General features: G+C 40.6%; 3 protein-coding genes and 1 non-coding gene across 5 annotated transcripts; 2 read left to right on the forward strand and 2 right to left on the reverse strand.

Annotated features, from left to right (window-relative positions):
* Positions 1-231: 231 nt before the first annotated feature.
* On the reverse strand, positions 232-448 carry LOC115059332 (small nucleolar RNA U3). The gene has a single exon (XR_003842190.1). It is a non-coding gene; the product is annotated as a small nucleolar RNA U3 (small nucleolar RNA).
* Positions 449-1,291: 843 nt separating this feature from the next.
* Positions 1,292-4,482, forward strand: trmt10b (tRNA methyltransferase 10B). Of its 2 annotated transcripts, XM_029526378.1 has the most exons (9): positions 1,292-1,335; positions 1,448-1,598; positions 1,750-1,858; positions 1,983-2,116; positions 2,275-2,427; positions 2,658-2,736; positions 3,147-3,214; positions 3,347-3,470; positions 3,549-4,482. In XM_029526378.1, exons 2-9 carry the CDS (start codon positions 1,467-1,469, stop codon positions 3,677-3,679), a joined length of 930 nt encoding a protein of 309 aa, XP_029382238.1. In that variant the 5' UTR covers positions 1,292-1,335; positions 1,448-1,466; the 3' UTR covers positions 3,680-4,482. The 2 variants fall into 2 exon arrangements, with proteins under 2 accessions (XP_029382238.1, XP_029382239.1); XM_029526379.1 differs by having other exon boundaries at positions 1,317-1,598; positions 1,750-1,853; positions 1,990-2,116.
* cxcl19 (chemokine (C-X-C motif) ligand 19) lies at positions 3,294-6,084 on the reverse strand. The gene is made up of 3 exons (XM_029526380.1): positions 5,954-6,084; positions 5,224-5,359; positions 3,294-5,128 (listed from the first exon to the last, which is right to left on the reverse strand). The coding sequence occupies exons 1-3, from the start codon at positions 6,003-6,005 to the stop codon at positions 4,999-5,001; spliced, it is 318 nt and encodes a 105-aa protein (XP_029382240.1). The 5' UTR covers positions 6,006-6,084; the 3' UTR covers positions 3,294-4,998.
* Positions 6,085-15,047: 8,963 nt separating this feature from the next.
* On the forward strand, positions 15,048-20,232 carry LOC115059267 (protein mono-ADP-ribosyltransferase PARP14-like). The gene is made up of 12 exons (XM_029526929.1): positions 15,048-15,941; positions 16,018-16,254; positions 16,347-16,571; positions 16,659-16,713; positions 16,969-17,112; positions 17,403-17,462; positions 17,555-17,731; positions 17,871-18,053; positions 18,150-18,752; positions 18,965-19,107; positions 19,210-19,387; positions 19,541-20,232. The coding sequence occupies exons 1-12, from the start codon at positions 15,048-15,050 to the stop codon at positions 19,831-19,833; spliced, it is 3,192 nt and encodes a 1,063-aa protein (XP_029382789.1). The 3' UTR covers positions 19,834-20,232.
* The last annotated feature ends 122 nt before the right edge of the window (positions 20,233-20,354 follow it).

Raw genomic sequence — 20,354 nt, forward strand, 5'->3', positions numbered from 1 at the left:
CTTCACAGATTTAAAATAAACAGGATGACATTTAACAACTTTGCACTTTCTCCTAATGTTTAATGAACTTCGATTCCGGAGATATTACAAATATAACGCATCTTTAATTTCGTCTAATTGATTAACAACGCAATTAATTGGTTGGCCGGATCTATATGGATTACTACTCTTATTTTTGTAGGAAACTATAATGAGATTTTTACCAAGAGATTATTTTCACATTCATAAATAACCACTCTGATCATACTTCTTCCCTCAGTGTCCCCAGAAGAGACAGTGAACGGTCATCAAAGATGAAGAGCATTTGAAATGAATCAAGTCTTTTCATCCGCTTCGCGCTCAGGAAGAAGTATCACCAACTCATCATCGTGGTTAGCGAGACCAAACACTTTAGAAACACATTTCTCAAGTCAGAAACTATAGAAATGATCCCTGAAAGTATAGTCTTAACGGAAGGAGGGGTTTGCCTGGCCGGTACTATGAAGACCATGCCAGTCAGTGTCATGGTGCTCGACGCACAGGCTGGAAAACAGCTGTATCTAAAGAATAATCCACCGCAGCTGTTTTTATTTTGGGGTGTAATAGTTAAAGAAGATTAGGTGACTTTGTTCGACATGCACCCGAAACGTATCAGGACATTTTAAAATCGGGTAATAATAAAAAGTTTGGGTCTCCTGGATACATGTTTACATGCTTTTATGTCAGGAATACAAAGCACAGCATACATCATTAGATATGATGAAGGACATTTGTATTAAATATGTATAAAGGCAGAAATTGTACTTTTTAGTGTGTAATTTAACCTACCCATAATGCTCCCTGGTCTCACAGCCCTCCCTCCGTTGTCTCTCATTGGTTGTTGTGGTCTAGTCAGACAGCGTGGTGGCTCCATTTGCTAACACCAACTGTTGTGAAACTCTTATTTTTAAAGACAATTTGTTACACAATCCACACAACACGCGCATCTACTGAATGTGTGTGTCACGCAGTGTGAAATATCACGGAGACCAGACAGTGTCACAGAAGAAGAAGTCATAAAAGTTCAATTTGACGTTGGGAAAAGCTAACTAGCGAGAAGGCGGCGCGTCCGCCATCTTTTTTAGTTCCGAATAGAAACAACACAACGCAAGAGTTCCGGTATTTGGGCAGACATTGTTTTAACGTATTACGCTTAGTATGCAGTTTCGATCCAAAACGCAGACATATTTCACACCATAATTATCGAGGTTAGACAGTTCAACTTTTAAATAAAGTTTATTTCCCCACTGTTTACTCTGACGTCATCAGCATGCGACGCCCTCCCCCCGGAACAGAGTCCTGTCTCTGATCAGGCATGTGTGTATTTTCTTTCCTTTTACCTTCAGTGTCCTCATATAAGATATCAATGTCTATAGCAGTTAGTTATACGATAGTAATAATTACTTTTTTTTTATTAATTTTGACACAGAGGCAAAGGTCGGACTAAAATGGCAGCAGATATCCCCTCAGAAGTGAGTGACATGCAGATAAACGGAGTTTCAGAAATAATGGATCTGCTTCACATCGATGTCGAGTCTGATGTGGAAATCAAACCTCACAGAGAAGATTCACTGTGTTCGGTAAGTTTACCAGCATACACGTGAAATAAGACAGGTATAACCTTGCATGGCTTTACGGTAACATTATTAGAGCTCCATTTTTTGCCAAGTTTATCGCTTCACCCCTAAAAAAAATTAAGATAAACATTTGTTTTGTTTGTTTAATAAAAAGAGGAACGTGTTGAGGAAGCAGCGAAACTGGGAGAGGCAGATTGCTGCTAAGAAGAGCAAAAGGAAAGAAGAGAAGCAGAGGAGGAAGCTGAACCGTGAGCTGGAGTCTGGTAAAGAATCACAGAAAATAATTCAGTTGTATTTTTTGTGTCCTCTTTAAACTGGGGTTGAAAGTTTTATTTCTCCGCCTTCCTCTGTCATCAGTACCTCTTCGCCGTGTGCTTTGTCCCACAGTTGCCAGTGCTGACAGTCCTCAATTTACCAAACGGGTCATGAAAGCAATCACCAAAGAGCGTTTAGCCGAGGCCCAGTCTACAGGACCCAAACTCTGTGTTGATCTGAGTATGACCGACTGCATGTCTGATAAGGCAGGTAACTGTGGAAGAAGCCACACAGCAGCAAAATCACATTCAGTTACTTTTGTTTCACATAATGGTGCAGCAGTTGTATATTAGAGTCCGAAGTGAGATATCTCTGTGGGGCAATCGGTCACTTGGCTTTTTTCGTGTCTGTTTGTCCGGTTCAGGAGATCAGCCGACTGGCTGGTCAGTTGAGGAGACTGTACGGCTCCAACAAGAAGGCTGCTCAACCTTTCCACCTCTTCCTGACAGACCTGAGTCAGGACAGTCGCCTCTACAGGGAGTGCATACGGATGAACGACGGCTTCCTCAACTACACGGTGAGTACTGAAATTCACATCCAAAGCTCGCTAGTACAGTAATGAAGTAGGACGCTGGCTTCCCTTAGCTTTATGCTTAATATTTTTTTTATCCTAAAACCCTCAGCTCAAACACTTTAACGTGATTAGAAAGGCCTTTAAAAAATAATGCTTAACCATGAAATAAACTGAATATATCCTTAATGTGTTTGGTTGTTGTTTTGTAAACATTTCTCATCCACTTATTTCAGATGGACATAACAGAAGAAAGCTGTCTGGACCTTTTTCATGCAGAAACTATTATCTACCTCTCTCCTGATGCTGAGGAAGGTTATAAAGATTTGAATTTTTTTCATTTAAAATTTTATTTCAATAAAATGTCATTTCATTGATTTATTTTAGTAAGTTGAAACGTGGCATTTGTCCAGCAGAGGGAACCAAACAGCCATTTTCATGAGTTTGAAAATAAATTCTGACTAAAATTCAGTTGTTTGTGTAGTACTTTACTCAAATTATGTTTTACTAAACACAACACAAAGATACAATAAAGAAACTAAAAGAACAAAATAATAATGATAAACATTAAGGGTTTTTTATATCAAGTAGTTTATCTCCAACAATCAACAGTGAGAAAATATGCAAATTAGTAAAAAAACAAACAAACAAACAAACATTTTGAGTCTTCTTTTTTAACCAGTTTGCTCTTCTGAACATTCCTTTTTGATTTTCCTTTATTTCAGCTCTGGAAACAGTGGATGTTGATAAGGTGTATATCCTCGGTGGCCTTGTGGATGAAAGCATCCAAAAGGTAGCTTTGTTTACGTTAAAATGATAGCTTTTGTTATTTATGCTATGCCAGCTGAGATCATAGCAGTGTATGTGTTATATGTGATAAATGTCTTGTATCGGTGTGTTAACGATTGTCGTCTCTGCTCTGTAGAAGTTAAGCTTCTCGCGGGCCGGAGAACTGAGCGTCCGCACGGCGAGGTTGCCCATAGACGAGTATATGGTGAAGAAAAACAACACCAAGAATTTCCACTCAAAGGTCCTGGCAGTTAATCAAGGTGAGCAGTGATTTCTGAGTGTTTTTCTCACCTCTTTAGTTTGTTGTTAATGAAGTCTCTGTCTCGCTCTGTCCTCAGTGTTCGACATCTTGCTGACTTTCTGTGACACAGGCAGCTGGACAGAAGCCCTGCAGACGTGGTTCCCTCAGGGGAAGGGTTACATCATTGCGCCAGTTCCTGCCAAACATACTTTGGATAATACAAATTAATTTGAATCATGATCACTCAAGATAATGTTTTTATTTTTTCATGGAAAAAAGATTTCATCATCATCTCTTCACAGTTGACTGAACTGATCATTTTCCTCTTGTTGTGCTGGATTTTTTTTAGATATAATAAAAATAAATCTATTTCTTCCCCACTTGATAACTTTACAACTCTGTCACATGATTTTATTGATTAATATGAATTATTATTCCACAGGTAAAAACCATAAGTACAACTAAATGAGCGACTTTTGCAGGGCACTGGTTTCACTTCCCTCTGACTGTTCTCATCTATGTTTGAGTAATTTCATGCATTTCGAGGAAAAAGCTGAAGTCCTTCCTCACTCAGTGACCAAAACTCCCACGTGTTCAAGTCTATTTTGGTGTTTCTACTTGAATCCAGTAAAGCAAGCTCACTGTGCATTTCATCCATTATATGCCAATACAGGATTGTTTACATATGACAAAAGAATATGAAATGTGGATTTGAAATGTGTTTCATGCACAGGCATGTAAATTATGCAGGCACCTGCATCGCGTAAGATTATATTTAGTCTGAAAGCTGAAGTGTTTGACTTTCAGGCACGCCACTGATGAGCTGTACCTGTCGGAAAAGATTAGACAAATCCTGATCCTCCTGATATACTCGCACTTGCTATCATGAAGTTCCCAGTTTTCAAAATATAAATATTAACTTTATTGTTGTTTGTTGAGGTAAAGGTCTTTTGGGAGGAAGATCTGAGAAGAAGATGGAACAAAAATCTGGCTTTACATTATTTTTTATTAAACACCAGAATGTCCTCAAAACCTTAAATGAGATGTTTCAGTATTTAATTGTTCTTTCTACGGCTTAGTTAAGCAAATGATCACTTGTTTCTGTTAATTAAGCTTAATCAAAAAGAGCATTACAAAGAAATTACATAAAACGTATCTAATTCTACATTCAATGTCCATTTTAAAGTTACAATCCCAGAGAAAAGATTTTTTTTCTCTTTACAGAGTAAAGTCTTCCAAAACGTTTCCATACAGTTCGTTACTTTCTTCACATTCAAATATAGACACACTTTTCTTAAATCCAAATTAAGTTTTATCTAATCAAATAACATTTATTAAATAGTTGAATGAACCACTCTTAAATAGTAACACAGAAATATAATTTCCACAAAGTGGGGAAAAAAAAAAACAAGGCGTAAAAAGAAATATCAAACGGGACATATACAAGGCCTTACTTCCGAAGGTGAAACAGCAGGGCTCATCGTTGCAGAAAGGAACTACAGTCAACAAGTTGAGTTGTTCAATACTTTGGAGTTTAAACATTGAATTCATGCACGATTCTTGGGACGCCCTTCAACCTGCTGTCGAAGTTGTTTTTCAAGGACAAATTGGACAAGCTTCTTTACCCAGGCGGACCGAGGGTTCAGACACACCTTTTCCCCAGTTGTCAGGCCAGCTCTAACGAACACATACGTCACATTTAAAGCATTAAAACGTCGAGCTCTCCTGAGATAGAAGCACGGTGTTTGTGTTTGTGGGAGAAATTCACTCACATCACTTCTTTCTCTGGGCAGTGAGGGCCCTCAGGCAGGATCTTGATGCTCCTCAGGCTGTCCGGCGGGATGATCCTCGACTCCGCCCTCAGGCACTGACAGTGCGTGTTGTAGTCCCTGTTGATCGGCGGCATGCCTGTAATCAACACACACTCAGTCAGATGTTTCAACAAACATGTTGGTTTCTCTTTTTTATAAATCACCTACAAAACTCAATGGTTTGCTTTAGTCACTAGGTTTTCATTTACCTACAACAAGCTTTTGTTCAGTTTGACTGGAAATGGCCTCATCATGGTGATATTAACACCTGATATCACATGGCTGCTAATTAAGTCATCAAATGCTGATAAGTCATTTTTTAGATGGACACTTCCACATTTTGTCTCTGGCCACACGTTCTCTGTTTGTGCCACATGACCAGAAGTCACAATAGACTGTGTTACAAAACAATCAGGCATCATCATAAAATTACATTCAAGTGCACATAGATACCCATCAGTGGACTGTCAGTTATTTTATTTAAACCACTGAACTTTTTTCATTTTCATCAGCTGGTCACAACTGAAGGATGAAACGTTCCCAAGTTTCAACAAGCCAAGTCCAGCTAATCTTAATGAAACCACCACGCTGATGTTAAACAGCTTCAGTAACAGAGAAGGGACTGTTTCAGTCAGTCACAGGCACATGAAGCACCACAGAAACTCCCACTGAGCAGCAGTGTAGGTCTTACCCTGAATGACAACGAAGAGGGCCACAACGATGAACGACACGCAGAGCTTCATCTTGTCCAGGCGGCTGCTTCAGTCTTTGGCTTTAACCGGAGATTGTGCTGCTGTTGTGATGGTTTGCACACCAGTATTTATACCCACAGTGACCACTTGGCTGTGGGAAATTTGAGGAAGAAACCCCTTTCTTTGTAAATTACTGTGTGTGTGGGGGGGGAGTGTCAAGGTTTCACTTTGCAGAATTCACATGTGCAGCAGAAGACAGTCATGGGATGGTGAGTTCAGGGACAAACCAGAGGCCCCGCTGAGGTTAAAGGCACCATGCTTGTGGTTAGTGGGTACAGATATTAATAATAAAAACAGACTGTGGTTGTCTGTACTGTCGGACAACAACTTCATTCTATATAGAAATGAGTCTACAAAGTTTTGTTGTTGATGCTGGGAAGTTTTAAACCGAGGAGCTTCTTCTGCTGAACATTTACTTTTCCTCAGGGCATCTATTTATTTATCACAGCAGCTTCAGTCAAATGACAATCATCATGTAACTTCACATTTAAGCATCTTTCGCGTCATTGCTTTGGTTTTTCAACTTCAAAAAAAAAAAAAAAAAAAAAAAAAAAAAACATCTGGTCACGGCAAGAAGTGATGCTACCAACAGGCTGAGACCAAAGCAGAGCTAAATATACTCTTCAGTAGACAAGCTGCTGGTTGCTGCTGCTAACGTGAGCCATAAAACAGTTTGTGCTTGTTGTTTAAGATGGTAAATTACAAATTAAGACAGAAAGGGATGTTCCTCAGTCCACTTAGGGCTGAAAACAACATTGGTCACAGATTAATTACATGGCACAACATTTATCTGTGTCTTTGCACCAAATGTCACGATCTGATGAAATAGATGACTGACGGGCAGAAAAAAATAAGCAGACAAAGAATTCACATCCACGTTGCGTGCAGTTAAAACTCACATCACCTTTGGAAACTTTGCTCCCCTTATGATTACAACATGGGTCTTGGGAGGTTTGGGTCATGAATGTGGGATAGAAGTGGCTCATCATGCAAAGCCTCAAGTCCACATGACTGTAAGAAATGAAAATATGTATTACAGTATGACTTAGCAAAATTGTTATTTTTGGAAAAACAAAGTCACGTTTTATGGGACTTTTTCTACCACAAGGTAATTTCCTTGATTAAAGAGAGATATGAAAACAGTGCAGGCTGTAAAAAATTAATAGAACAATAACTGTTTAAAAAGAAGCAGAGCGAAGGATAACAGGATCGTCCTGTTGGATTATTACCGAATAGATCAACACAACACAGATATTCATGGTCGTAAGAGTGTGACTGATTTCACTGTAATCATCACCTGCCTCATAGTTGCAATTGCGGCCTCAGAGAGCTGCTAAGTTTCTGCTTTTATACGTTTTCTGATATCAAATCAAATGTACCTGCAGCTTCGCCAATCGATTTTGACAATATTAAATTAGTTTAATGCAGATGAATCACTCTGAAAGTGAACATTTGATCCACCCAAAAGCAAAAACAAACAAGCATCAACATAGTAACAGGCTGTTTAAAACACAAAAACTTAAACCCTGTGTTTATCTTCCAGCTCCAGATGTCTCTGGTCAAATGACAACTAAATTAAAGCTGTAAAGTTGGACAATTTACAGAGAACCTGAATAAGAGAGAGAAACCTCATCGCTGTCCTCTCAAGTGCAGACCTGCCACAATGACGGAAGGCGTTTCTCCGATGTCATGCATGCTCCTTTCATCCACATGAAGTCATAACATGTACTTCACATTTATTCTGCTCTGGCTCTCTGCCTCATTTCAACTGAGTTAAATAAGCATATCAATAACCATGTTTTCCCCAAGTCTCTGTCTCTCCCCGTCCTCATCCTGCAGGTGGTGAAACATCCATGTTAGTGCTACACCTGCTGCTCCCACATCTTCGTCAACTCCATCCATCCATCCATCCATCATAAGTTCCTGCCTGAACATGTATTTTTTTTAACATTGTGGTCTAACGTTAAATCTTTTGAGCTGTGCTGCCAACCAGTGGCTACAGTTATGACGTACATTTCACGCAAAGCGTGAATCTCACGCCCCTCCGAGTGAAGTAACATTTTTAACCAGCAGCCCACCAACTGAACGTAAAGTGGCTTGATGTAACTTTGTTATGATTTGGCAGTATATAAATAAATCTGGTTTGATTTTGATTTGATTAGAGAGTGGATGAAATGCTGTCAGCAATTTTTTTGCTGTTTGAAGAACAACCTCTCCATCAAACATATAGTTAGTCAATAATCCGCCACAAAGCCAACATGCTGATTGATGGATCAAGTCAAGTCAGGATATAAACCCAGAAAATTTCAAACAATGCCAAACCCACTTATTTTGGATATAACAGAACTCCATCACATCAGAGCCATCAAATGATGAATGGGGAAGATTGTGAAATTCATGTAATGTGTGACAGAACAATTTCACACATTACTTATCTGCAGAGTGACAAACGGCTTTGTTGAGTCAGTGACTAATCTGTGAGTATGGGCCAACAAATAAAGCTGTGTGCCAGTAGACACAAGATAAGAGTTGACAAGAACACTGAGACAACATGAAGTATGTAAACATGAGTGAATGAATGAAGTTTCCCTGGCACCGAGATCACTCCAGACAGATATGTTTTTGTTCTCGTGCATCATTAATGTCAAGCTGTTTTGGTTGACAGAAATTTGATTAGATTCAATTTTACTGTCATTGCACATGTACAAGAACAGGGCAACAAAATACGTAACTGCTTAATCACTATTAGCCCGTCAATAAAACGTCCAGCATTATTATGACATCTAGTGGTTTGTTTGTTAATGCAGCAGGATGTCAGATTTACACCTGAGCTTTCTTTGTTTATATGGGGTCAAATCACAACACGTGGTATTGAGGAAGTTTTTTTTTTTTCCCTTTTCCCTTTTTAAAACAGTCATGTTTTATGGGATTTTTCCCACCACAAGGCAATTTCCTTGATTAAACATATGAAAAACAGTGCAGGCTGTAAAAAAAAAAAAACAAATAACTGTTTAAAAAGAAGCAGAGCAAAGGCTAACAGGATCATCCTGTTGGATTATTACCAAATAGATCAACACACATTCATGGTCATAAGAGTAACTGATTTTACATTTTGTCTTGAAGTTTCTGCCTTTATCCTTCAGCATTTTATACATTTTCTGAGTATATCAAACCAAATGTATCTGCAGCTTAGCCAATCAATTTTGACAGAATGCAAGTTAGATTAATGCGGATGCTGCCAAATTTCAAATTTATGGCACCGAACATTCAAGCCATCCAAAAGAAGAAGAAAAAGAAAAAGCTACTTTCCAGATTGTTTTCACATTTATTCAGTAATATTTAATACTCAGACAAAGAAAAATAAAGGATGACGTGATTTATGTATAAAAACACATTTATAAAAATATATTTAAACATTGTGCACAATTGACTTAATTGCATTTGTAAAATGCATCAGTTACTCAAAATTTCTAGTCAGTCTAGTGCTCAATAACCAGCAGCAATATTGCATCACAATAGCACCTCATTCTCATCAGTTCACATTATAGATGATTTTATATCCTGTTGAATTCAAACCTGAAACAGATTTGCAACTCCCATTTCTCGTCTAAATAGCTAATATATTTTACAGATTTTTGTTAAGATGATAGCTTTGATAGCTGCAGATTGGGAAAACGTATTCTGTTTTGTTTTCGTCACATTTTAGCCCGGCTTTTGCTATTTTGAGTGCAACAATGACAAAAACACAAGATGTGTTTATGATCTTGGCACCGTTTTGGCTGGAGTTGTGCTCCTCCTCACAGCAGTTTGTTTTGAGCTTTCCCTGTGAGTTAAAAAAAAAATAAATATCATGAATGAATGATGTGGAAACTCATTCAGAAAAATCAGCATGCAGCATTTGAGTGAGTGTAACTTAAAAACAACTTTTCCTTTGGAAAGTTAGTTCAGGGAGGAAAACCCAAGCTGTGTTTATTCTTCTCCAATATGTAATATGAATTTGATGCAACAGTGACAAAATTAGTGTGCCATTCAAAAAAAAAAAAAAAAAAAAAAAAAAAAAAAAGGGGGGGGGGGGGGGGCTTACCAGACGTAAAGGATTGCTTGAGTAAATTTTTCCTTTGGGTCAAGACACAGAAGGTCCTGGTTTTTCATCATGATGCTGTAGGGGAAAGTGAAATTCCTTTATGTGAATTGCAAATTGCATTAAAAAAATAATGATCAAGAATTTGAAAAAAAAAAAACAAAAAAACAATTTTTTTTAAATCTACTGCCTCTACTTACATGACTTCTTCTTTGTTGCAGTATGGACGAGGTTTAATCACCAGGACACGACTGATATTAGATGGGTTCTTGACGCTCTTGTATAATTTTACACACTGGCAGTGTGGAATAACTGCAAAAAAAAAAGTAATGAATACATGATACTTCCAGATGAATCTGTAATGCAATAATAAATATGAATGCAGAAATCAAATAGAATCAAATGAAATTTGAACACTCACTTATTGAAGAGCAAACGTGCACGCAGGCCAGCAGAACAAAGCACAGGATGGCAGTATTGGCCCTCATCTTCCGTGGTAGAAAGGAGCGGGTTGAGTGTGCTGTGACTTTCCTCCCCTCTGACTGCCTGAGCGAACACGGCTGCTCTCCTCAAGCTTTTTGCACCTCTTTTTATATGCTCAGTAAAATAAACGCAGCAAAGGCAATTTCCAGAGAAAGAAAAATTACAAGCTCAAACCATCTCCCCACCCCAAACTCCCACATTTTGCTGCAACCTCTTCCAGAGAAGCAATCATCTTGACTCAGTCCAAAGCCAATGCTGGTAAAGTTCACAATCACAATGCCATCAGATATGAGTCACCGAGTGCTCAGGGACTTCTTTTTTTTTTTTATACTCACCGTCAATATTTACTAATACTTATCTGTACATCTGTGTCTGCTTGTCTCCTCATGTTACTCTATTCTTGACGCAACTGTATTGTGACTTGGTGTCAAATGAGTAACTCTGATCTGAAGCCATGACAAGTAGTGTTACTTCCCCATGAACATTTTTTTGACGTTAAGGTATTTAGTTGCATTGCAAAATATCAAGCTCTTGATCTCACAACAACAGCTTGGTCAAAAAGCAACATTATGTTACATACATTTGTTTTAACCAGCAGCAACAACGAAAGCATGACAAGAAAACAAAGGATCACCACAAAAGTAAAGCAATCATGTTACCGGGCCAGTGCAGTGAAGGAAAGGGGACTTCATCCTCTGCTGCATTTGAAAAGATTTACACAAAACTGAAGCTTTGTTAGGCTGTAAACTTTCACTAAAGCTCCTAAAGGCTCATCTATGTCCTGAGATGAATAGATGAAATGTATTCTTGAAGTTCATTTGGAAAGTCACATGTCGTCGATATGCTCCAGAGGTGGTGACTGCCATGCTGTGATTAATTTCAACTGGAAAGGTTTTAGTTTGAACGATGAAAGCAACCAGTGTGTGCTGCAGCTGTAGAAGCGTCATCACAACAGGTCAAGAAACAGACATGATGTGGTGACAGTGTGTTCATTGTAAACAACAACAGGCACATTATGGCTGCTGCTGCACGGCCATATCACAGAGTTGGAGCAAAAACGACCTGAATGTTTGGCTGAAGTCTGAGGTGAAATACTTTACAGAGCATGTGGGGCATGTTTTAGCTGATATTTAGACCATCCTGCAACAAATCCACTGAAACGCCTCTGTCTCACTGATTAACCACTACATTTTTATCCAGAACTGTGAGTCATTGAATGTCTCTAATGTGACAGTGCTCTGCGGGTCATGTTCTTCTGCCTCTGTCAGAGATAAGTTTATCTGAAAGCATCTGCAACTATCAACATAGTAACAGGCTGTTTAAAACAAACTTACATCCTGCGTTTGTCTTCCGGCTCCAGATGTCTTGTCATAGTTGTCGAGGGTGGTGAGGATGTGGGAATGAGGACCCAAATGCTGGAGCCACGAGGACCAGGTAGGTGTGAAAATAAATACTTTTATGAACAAAAACCGAAAACTACAAAATAACAGATGAAGGGACGACAGGTAGACAAGCAGAGACAACAAGCAAAGACAGGCAGGAGTCACCCGGAGAAACCAGGCAGGCAGGCAGGCCAAACTACACAACATCAACATCCAAACAAGAGAGACAAGGATTTGACACAGACTAACCTGAAAACAGGACTTAAATACAGTGACTAGACAAGACACAGGTGAACCACATTAGGGCAGGGAAGGCAATCACAGGAGGGAAACAGAACAAGAATGTAAAATAAAAAATAAAACAGGATATTAACACAACTAAACTCAATCCCTGGTGTGTCTCTGATCAAATGACGACAAAATTAAACCCATAAAGTTGGACAATTTACGAAGAATCTGAATCACAGTTAACGAGAAACCACAGCGCAGACCTGCCATGATGACAAAGGTCATGACATGTACTTCAGATTTGGCCATCCAAGCTTCAGCTCTAATCACAACAACTTATTCTGCTGAGAGAGCAGATGAACTTTTTTACTGTTTGAAGAACAACCTCTCCATCAAACATATAGTTAGTCAATAATCCGCCACAAAGCCAAACCCACTTGTTATTTTGGATATAACAGAACTCCATCACATCAGAGCCATCAAATGATGAATGGGGAAGATTGTGAAATTCATGTAATGTGTGACAGAACAATTTCACACATTACTTTCACATCTATCTGATTATCATCTTCACAGGAGTCCCACTTCGTTTCCAAATAATTTTGGGTTAGCGGACTATCTACAGAGTGACAAACGGCTTTGTTGAGTCAGTGACTAATCCGTGAGTATGGGCCAACAAATACAGCTGTGTGCCAGTAGACACAAGATAACAGTTGACCAGAACACTGACACAACATGAAGTATGTAAACATGAGTGAATGAATGAAGTTTCCCTGGCACCGAGATCACTCCAGACACAGGTACGTTTTTGTTCTCGTGCATCATTAATGTCGAGCTGTTTTTGGTTGACAGAACAGATCAGATTAAATTTTACTGTCATTGCACATGTACAAGAACAGGGCAACAAAATACATAACAGCTTAGTCACTATTAGCCCGTCAATAAAATGTCCAGCATTATTATGACATTTTGCGTGGACCCAGCAGGATGTCAGATTTACACCCGACCTTTATTTGTTTCTTTGGTGTCAAATCGTAACACGTGGCACTGAGGAGGTTTGAGAAGGCTCTCAGGCGTCATGGTCATAGTTCTTTGAGAAAGGCAAATCTAGGACAACTGAATCTGGCCTCTGGATTTGGTCTCTGGACTGAAGAAGTCTCCAGCATGAGGTGAAATGTTCCCCAGTACGTTGGGGAAACACCAGGTGGCTTGAGGAGTCCAGGTGGACGACTGGTTAGCAAGTGAAACTTCCTGGTTCAGATCCAGACATGTAGTCTCTTCTTGCATCACGATATGATAATCAGACCTGCTTATCCTGGAGAGGCGTTGTTGAGCAAATCACAAGGCGTCTTCAAAATGGAAACAATTTCTAATCTCAGACCGCGAGTATCTAGGAATTAATCATCACAAATTCAAAAGCTGACCACTTTAACCTTTATAATGGAAAATCCAGGAATATTGAAACTATTGTTCAGACTTGTCCTGGCTGCACCCAAAGTTTATTTAACACAAGTCTACACTCATATTTCCCTGATTTAAAAAAAAACATCATGGGAATAAATTCAGCATCAGCACAACAGATTTGACCTTTTCAAACCTTCTGACCTTTTCATAAAGACATCCTCATCACAGCATGACTCTGACTTTTCTCATCATGATATATTTGTAGAAAATGAAACAAGGAAATACACGTCAAAACTGAGATTCAGGGTGTGGCTATTCTAATTACCCTAAATGATCCTGTGGCCTGGCAAAGAATCAAAAAGAAACACAATATAATCACCTTAGTTATAAATGTTGGCGTCACTTTGACAAATGTGACAAAATACATACAAAGTGTCCTTCAAACTGAGAGAAGGTGAGGAATCACTTTGTATTCAAACTGCTTGTAAACAGGAAAGTCCTGAGCCGAGCCTGAGAATCAGCGCAAACACTTTCTGAGTGCTCTCTGTGGCGTGTGGATACAACATGTTTACCAGTGTTTACCACGCTTACCATGAAACTCAGCATTACACATTACACTAAAAATGATCTCAAACTGAAGAGTAGGAAATGTATTAAAAGTGAATTATCCTAAATCTGTAACAGCCGGTAACAGCCGGTAGTTTGTGAGTTTTCTCCTTCTGTTTCTATGTCTTGTGTAGGATTAATCATAACATCATTTGAAACTGTTGAAACTGCCAATAAAAAGATTTACTGAGATGATTTATTTAAAAAGGGATAGCTAAATATTAGCACAGTCCATGCATACTGCTTTCAAATATTAGATCAACATGTCAAATGTTAAAGGGATCAGGAATCATCGAAGAACACTTCTGTGATGGGAATGTAAGATGTAATTACATTTTCCCAAAGCCAAGAATGTCGGTGTCATGTTTGGCGTAACATGCTTTTCAGTTTCAGTTTTTGTTGTTGACAGACCAGGAAAGAGTTTTGCAGAGAAAACTTCACACCATCACGCTTCCATGTGGGGAATTATATCTGACCACGCTGCTTCACATACCTGAGCTCACTGAGAAGCAATCTGCCAGTCACTCACAGGTGAGTTGAGCTTGAAGAAATCCTGACGCTTCCAAAAAAACAAAAAAAAAAAACCAAAAACTAAATGAAACAAAAGAGAAAAAAAAAAAACACACACACACTGAAATCAAATATTTTTTACAACCCGATTGTTCATTTTCTCCTCTTTTTTTTTATTCTTAGTCTTGTTTCTGGAGGGACAGGCCCTGGGAAGACAGAGATTTTACCCAAAAAAAGTGTGCACGTTCCGCAGAGATTCATATCGACAGAGGTTACACTAAAACCAACATTTCAGAAGGACTTGACCGAGACGAGTCGACAGCTTCGGAAGTGGATAGCATGAAAGAAAAGAGAGTCAAGCTCCCAACAGATTTACTTACCTTCATATCATCCAGCGGAGCCGCCTCCAAGTTTCAGGCTCGCTTCCAGCAGAACCTCAGAAATCCAGTTTTCCTGGAGGTGGCCTCAGACCTGCTTCTGTCCAGTCTGTCCTCTGGTGCCCTGGACGAGGCTTGGGCAGCTTTGCAGAGAGACCTGAAGGTGGACACTGTGAAGCTGCAGGGAAGGGTAGCTGCACCTCCAGATCTGGATAGATTGAAAAAAATCCTCATCAAAGCCAAGAATGATGCAAATAGCCAAGAGTTCAGAGTGAACTTCAGCGTCATCCCAGATATCAGGGGACCCTCAGAGTCCAAAGTCAGGATAGTTGGATACAGTGAAAATGTCAACAAGCTGAATGACGTTCTGCAAGAGTATCAGATGAATCATGTCGAGACAGAAGAAACAGTGAACCTTCCACATCCTGAAATGGTTGACTGTTTTGATCGAATCCGTCACCTGATCGGGATGAACCAGACTAAGGTCACATTAAGAGCCTCCAGTTCCCCGCGTCCTCATGTCCTCGTCTCTGGTCCTCGCTGCCATGTCCAAGAAGCCCATCAGGCTTTAACGTCAGCTCTAGCCAGCCTGGCGGTGGACACGCTGGTTCTAGATGGTCCAGGAGCTCAGCGGTTCTTCCAGACGGATGGAAAAGTGGGAAAGGATCTGGTAGAGAGCTCCTGTCAGGTCCTTATTAAGGAACAGCAAGGTGTGGAGACTAAATCAAAATATATCTACAACTCCATCATCCCTCCTGGACCCTCCATTGGCAGACAGCAGAGCCACAGAGCTGAGAGCACTGCTGCCAACAAAGTAAACCTGAGGATCAAACTAGGGAGCTTGGAAGATGAGCAGGTTAGAGAATTTCTACTCTTTTATGTTCTACCACAAAGTTGACCTCGCTGTTCACTCCTGTGAATCATTTCTGCAGGTGGATGTGCTGGTGATCCCCATGGTCAAAAGGCAGATGGCTGCTACTAAAGTTGGCAAAGATCTACTGAGTAAAGCCAGAAACAGAATCATCATCGACTTCGCACTGATGGTGTCAAAGTCCACCTTCAACCCCGGAGAAGTGCTGCAGATCGACGGACCTCCATCTTTAGGCTGCCGCAAGATCTTTTACATGGAGTGCTTGCCTTGGGATGGAGTCAAAGGACAGAGTGTGCAGGTACAAAAAAATAAAAGCAAAAGAATGGTTCGTCTATACATTAGAAATATTTGTCTGATGATGATGATGATGTCTGATGTCTCTTTCTGTAGGCTCTCAGGGTTGGACTGAAGACGTGTTTGGACCGCTGTGCACAGCAGGGCTTCACTTCAGTGGCCTTTCCAATTATCGGACCTGGATTCATTTTAAAATACCCGCTGAGAGAAGCCATTCAAGCGCTGACTGAGAGCATTTGTGAGTTTGGATCATCAGCGTCCTCCGGGTCTCTGAACACCATCCATGTCGTCATTAAACCTGATTCTCTGGACTCCGGGGAGGTGAAACAAAAAAAAAAAAAAACAAAACAAGTGATAAGTGTAATGTCATATTTAATAATAACTTACTGAAACCATTCGTTCGTACAGTGCTACCATGAAGTCTTCAGCCACCTCAGCTTCAGCATGAACCAGGGAGACCAAGGTGAACGGGCTGGATATCAATGATATAATAAATATTATTATTATTACTCTGTTTCACAGGTTAATGTGTAATGGCTTGTTTATTTTGAAGTTGGTCAATTTGGTATTGAAATATGTGACACTGATTTCAATTTATATAATTTCAAATAATACGTGAAATGGAAATAATCAGCACCTCTAATTTGTGCTAATTTATGTTTCCTTGTGGGAGTCGCAGCCATTAGATGAAGTTCAATGTTTTTTTTTTTCCTCCCAGCTATCAGGTCCCTGGCCAGTGACCTCGACGAGGTCAGCCTCACTGTGGGAGGTGGGGTCAAACTCCAGCTGGTGTTCGGCGACATCACTAACGAGACCACCGACGCCGTGGTGAACACCACCAACTTTCTGAACTTTGGCAGTGGTAGGTGTGAGCTCCTGTGGCTGCTCAGGGTCCGGACGGGGCACAAATGAAAGGATAGACCAGAAAGAAGGGCACAGGAGGGATGAACATCACTTCATCACAGAGGTGTTAACACCTCGGTTAAAAATCTTATGAAGGTTTTAGAGCTGGTTCCTCCGGCTTATCATTTAATTTGTCGCTCGTCTGTAATTCCAGTCAAGCGGACAAAATTCCTGGCGCAGACAAAAAGGATTTCATTAAATTTCATGTGGAATGGGACTGTAAGAATAATAAACATATTTATTCCACAGATGTGTGCAAAGACATCCTCGCCAAGGCCGGACGTCAACTGGAGTCACTACTAAAAAACTGTAAGAAAAATGTGCACATTCCCAATAAACACAAAAAAACAACTCGGCAGATTCTCATGCTTCTCTGTTGTTTTTTGGTGTCTCCTTCGTAGCTAAAGTAAACTATGGGGAGGTTTTTGAAACTCTGCCAGGAACATTTCCTTGCAAAGCCATTTTACACGTGTACGGAAGAAATGATGCTGTTGTGATTGAACAGCTGGTGTGTCGGATCATTCAACACTGTGAATCCTCGGGATACAAGTCTGTGGCCATCCCGGCCATCTGTGCAGGTAAACGTTGTGAAAGTGTGAAATTACAGCCATCTGAATATGAATTAATCAGAAAAGACAGCTGTGTTTACAGGATGGATGAGGTTGAATTGGGATTGTTGAGCCTGAGTTGTAAATGTTGGATCCCTGCTTTGCTCAGGAGGTGGCGGGCTGGCCCCTGATGTGGTGGCAGAAGCAATCCTTCGAGGGATTCAGACTGCCACTTCGTCCACCTCCCTCCGCTCGCTCGCCAACATCCGTCTTGTCCTGATTGAGATCGAGGTCTTCCTGGCATTTAAAGGCCAAGCATCGCAGGCGTTCCCATGTTCTGCAATCAACACGGGTAACATGAAGTTAGAATTCGTTCAGTCCTGTCGTCAAAGTCTTCATTTTCATTGTCGTAGTTTCACCGAATTGCAACTCCTTACTTGTTTTGCAGTGCCAGCTCCTCCACTGTCAGAAGCACTTTTAGCTATTGACGCAGACCAGAGCTTCTTTTCTACCAGTTCAAAAAGTCAGCCGGACCGGTCTGTCTTCATATGCATGGGGCTCTGCAAAAAGAATGTGGAAGATGCCATGACAAAGCTGAAGAATCAGTATCGGGCTCAGTGTGCCACACAAACTTTCACGAAGGACGACCTTCCAGACCTCACCCAGAATGACATCAACAACCTGACGCAGCTGGTGGAGCTCCTGGGTCTGTGTATGCAGACCAACCATCCCGTCTTAACCATAAGTGGGTTAAAAGAAAGGCTGGACTGCGTGACGCAGGTCATTCACACCACGGGTTCTATCAGAAGGGAAGCCAGAGCCAGGGAGGAGCAAGATTTGTACCGACGTGTGGCTTGGTGCATCCTGGGCCGAAGTGGCATTTGGGAAAGGCTCCCAGAGACAGCCAATCGCTACCTCGAAAACCAGGATGTACTGGAAGGGATAAGGGACACACGTGGGATCCTGTGGAAAGTGGATCTATGCAGGATGGAGGCCAGAAGACAAGCGACCGGACAGACGGCGAAGCTGAAACGACTTCAGAACCTGCCAGGTGAAGAAATGGTTTTTAATATCGTCATTCAACAAGGAAATTGTGTTAAAGGAAGATGTGAGGGGGAGAAATATTCTCAACACTTTGAAAAACGACTCCTGACATGCACAGCAGCCTGCGGGGAGTTCCACTTGATAAAAGTATTAGCAGTAACAATGAGTCCTCTAAACATTGCACAATTCCGTTCACTAAGTTGTGTAACTTCCTCTCAGATTTCACTTTTCCCCTGAACTGGGACAACATGATGGAGGGAGAAAACCTAAAGGTGGTGGAAGTGCAGGCTTCCTCTGCAGAGTACTGGACGGTGACCGATGGCTTCAAACGAAGTGTCAGCATCAGCGTGAACATAATGAAGGTGGCTTTCAGAAGCATTTGGTTGTGCTTGATTTTAAAGGCGCCTTACACAGTCAACCAGGAAGCTTATTGGCAGCTGGACCTTCTTCCTCTCTGTTGTCAGATGGAGCGTTTGCAGAACATTCATCTGCTTCGGGCCTATGAAGCACAGAAGAAGCACATCTCCGATAAGAATGGACAGAGAGATGCCGGTGAGAAGCTTCTGTACCACGGGACCAGCCGGTACAACGCCGACGGCATAATGAAAACCGGCTTCAGCAGGAGCTTTGCTGGGCTAAATGGTAATGAATGTTTTTGTCCCATCCACAACAAAAGGAACATTATATATCTTGATATAAATATAGTATCTGTAGCAGTATGTATATCTATGGAGTTTTTGAAAACATTGTTTTAGCATCAGACAAATCTAACTGCCTGTTCTCTCTCATTCCCAGCGACATCGTTTGGTCGGGGCACTTACTTTTCCATAAACGCCAACTACTCCAGCCATTCCGACTTCTGCAGGCCAGCTGCCGACGGCTCAAAGGTTATGTTCGTGGCTCGAGTCCTGACTGGCAAATACTCTCAAGGATTGAAGAGCATGAAGGCGCCGCCACCCATCAACGCCCAGCACCCCCACGACCGCTATGACAGCGTGGTGGACAACATGGACGTCCCCAGCATGTATGTCGTCTTCCACGACAACCAGGCGTACCCAGACTACCTCATCACCTTCAAGGAAACATGAATGTGCTGTAGATATTTCTCCTTCAAGGTTATCTACATTGTTCAAATAGTCAATGAAGTCTTTGGTGAATGAAGCATTTGGAGTCTGATAGCAGCAACACGAGGCTATCGGCTCTCAACAACAAAACACACAACCTCGTTTTTCCTCACTGAAACACCGAAAGGGTTCCTGTAAATGAAATGTCAGCCACACATCAAGTTCAGCTATCTTATTTCTGATACAGAGAGAAAACAATTTGCCATTCATGATCAAAAGATTACAACATGCTGACATCTGGATAACCAGATGTGATTTCAGCTGCATCTAATAATTCCTATTTCATTTATAAAATTGAACCATGACCATGAAAATTGAACTAATTATAACCACCAGATGTTTATTGGGAATTTTGGATTTCAAATAAATAAACCTTTTTTTTTTTTTTTTTTTACCATGTTGCCAAATCAACGTGTTTCATATGAAGCTGAAGCTGAAGACATTATATTTTTTATGTTTTTAAAAAGCATGAAGGTTTAAATGTT

The sequence above is a fragment of the Echeneis naucrates genome, chromosome 18 (assembly GCF_900963305.1).
Source record: "Echeneis naucrates chromosome 18, fEcheNa1.1, whole genome shotgun sequence".
NCBI lineage: Eukaryota > Metazoa > Chordata > Actinopteri > Carangiformes > Echeneidae > Echeneis > Echeneis naucrates.

What these genes read in the sequence shown, in the direction of transcription:
- LOC115059267 (XM_029526929.1), top strand. Translation starts at nt 15,048, where the DNA reads ATGAAAGAAAAGAGAGTCAAGCTCCCAACAGATTTACTTACCTTCATA. An exon ending in CTTTCTGAACTTTGGCAGTG is followed by an intron (nt 17,113 to 17,402) that starts GTAGGTGTGAGC and finishes TTTATTCCACAG; the next exon opens with ATGTGTGCAAAGACATCCTC. An exon ending in GGAGTCACTACTAAAAAACT is followed by an intron (nt 17,463 to 17,554) that starts GTAAGAAAAATG and finishes TCTCCTTCGTAG; the next exon opens with CTAAAGTAAACTATGGGGAG.
- trmt10b (XM_029526378.1), top strand. Translation starts at nt 1,467, where the DNA reads ATGGCAGCAGATATCCCCTCAGAAGTGAGTGACATGCAGATAAACGGA. An exon ending in CTCTCCTGATGCTGAGGAAG is followed by an intron (nt 2,737 to 3,146) that starts GTTATAAAGATT and finishes CCTTTATTTCAG; the next exon opens with CTCTGGAAACAGTGGATGTT. An exon ending in GGTCCTGGCAGTTAATCAAG is followed by an intron (nt 3,471 to 3,548) that starts GTGAGCAGTGAT and finishes CTCTGTCCTCAG; the next exon opens with TGTTCGACATCTTGCTGACT.
- cxcl19 (XM_029526380.1), bottom strand. Translation starts at nt 6,005, where the DNA reads ATGAAGCTCTGCGTGTCGTTCATCGTTGTGGCCCTCTTCGTTGTCATT. An exon ending in CCTCTTCGTTGTCATTCAGG is followed by an intron (nt 5,360 to 5,953) that starts GTAAGACCTACA and finishes TGTTGATTACAG; the next exon opens with GCATGCCGCCGATCAACAGG. An exon ending in TGCCCAGAGAAAGAAGTGAT is followed by an intron (nt 5,129 to 5,223) that starts GTGAGTGAATTT and finishes TGTGTTCGTTAG; the next exon opens with AGCTGGCCTGACAACTGGGG.